General features: G+C 54.5%; 1 protein-coding gene across 1 annotated transcript in view; it reads left to right on the top strand.

Annotated features, from left to right (window-relative positions):
- Positions 1 to 231, top strand: part of LOC119589092 — a gene marked incomplete at its 5' end in the record, with an annotated part of 9,180 nt that overhangs the window by 595 nt on the left and 8,354 nt on the right. Inside the window, 1 exon segment of the mRNA XM_037937668.1 lies at positions 42 to 215. Coding sequence (XP_037793596.1) covers positions 42 to 215 — 174 coding nt within the window.

Below are 231 nucleotides of genomic sequence, written 5' to 3'. Positions count from 1 at the left end.
TTGTTGACTGCAGTTCACACATATGTCATTTTTCATTAAAGCATGCTGGAGAAGGCACGCGAGGTCCAGAAGAGGGCGCGGGGAAGCGTGGTGGGCGTGAAGGAGGGGAAAAAGGGGGAAAATGTAGCCATTGTAAACAATCCCTTGTTGGCGCCGCTCGCCGTTGTGGAGGTCATCGTCACCGCGGCGATCTGCGCCCTCAATTACTGCCTCAGGTAAGGCTAATGGGGA

This window comes from Penaeus monodon, chromosome 25 (genome assembly GCF_015228065.2).
Source record: "Penaeus monodon isolate SGIC_2016 chromosome 25, NSTDA_Pmon_1, whole genome shotgun sequence".
Classification (NCBI taxonomy): Eukaryota; Metazoa; Arthropoda; class Malacostraca; order Decapoda; family Penaeidae; genus Penaeus; species Penaeus monodon.
Note: the sequence above shows the minus strand (reverse complement) of the source record. Positions and strands in the feature narration are given on the sequence as shown.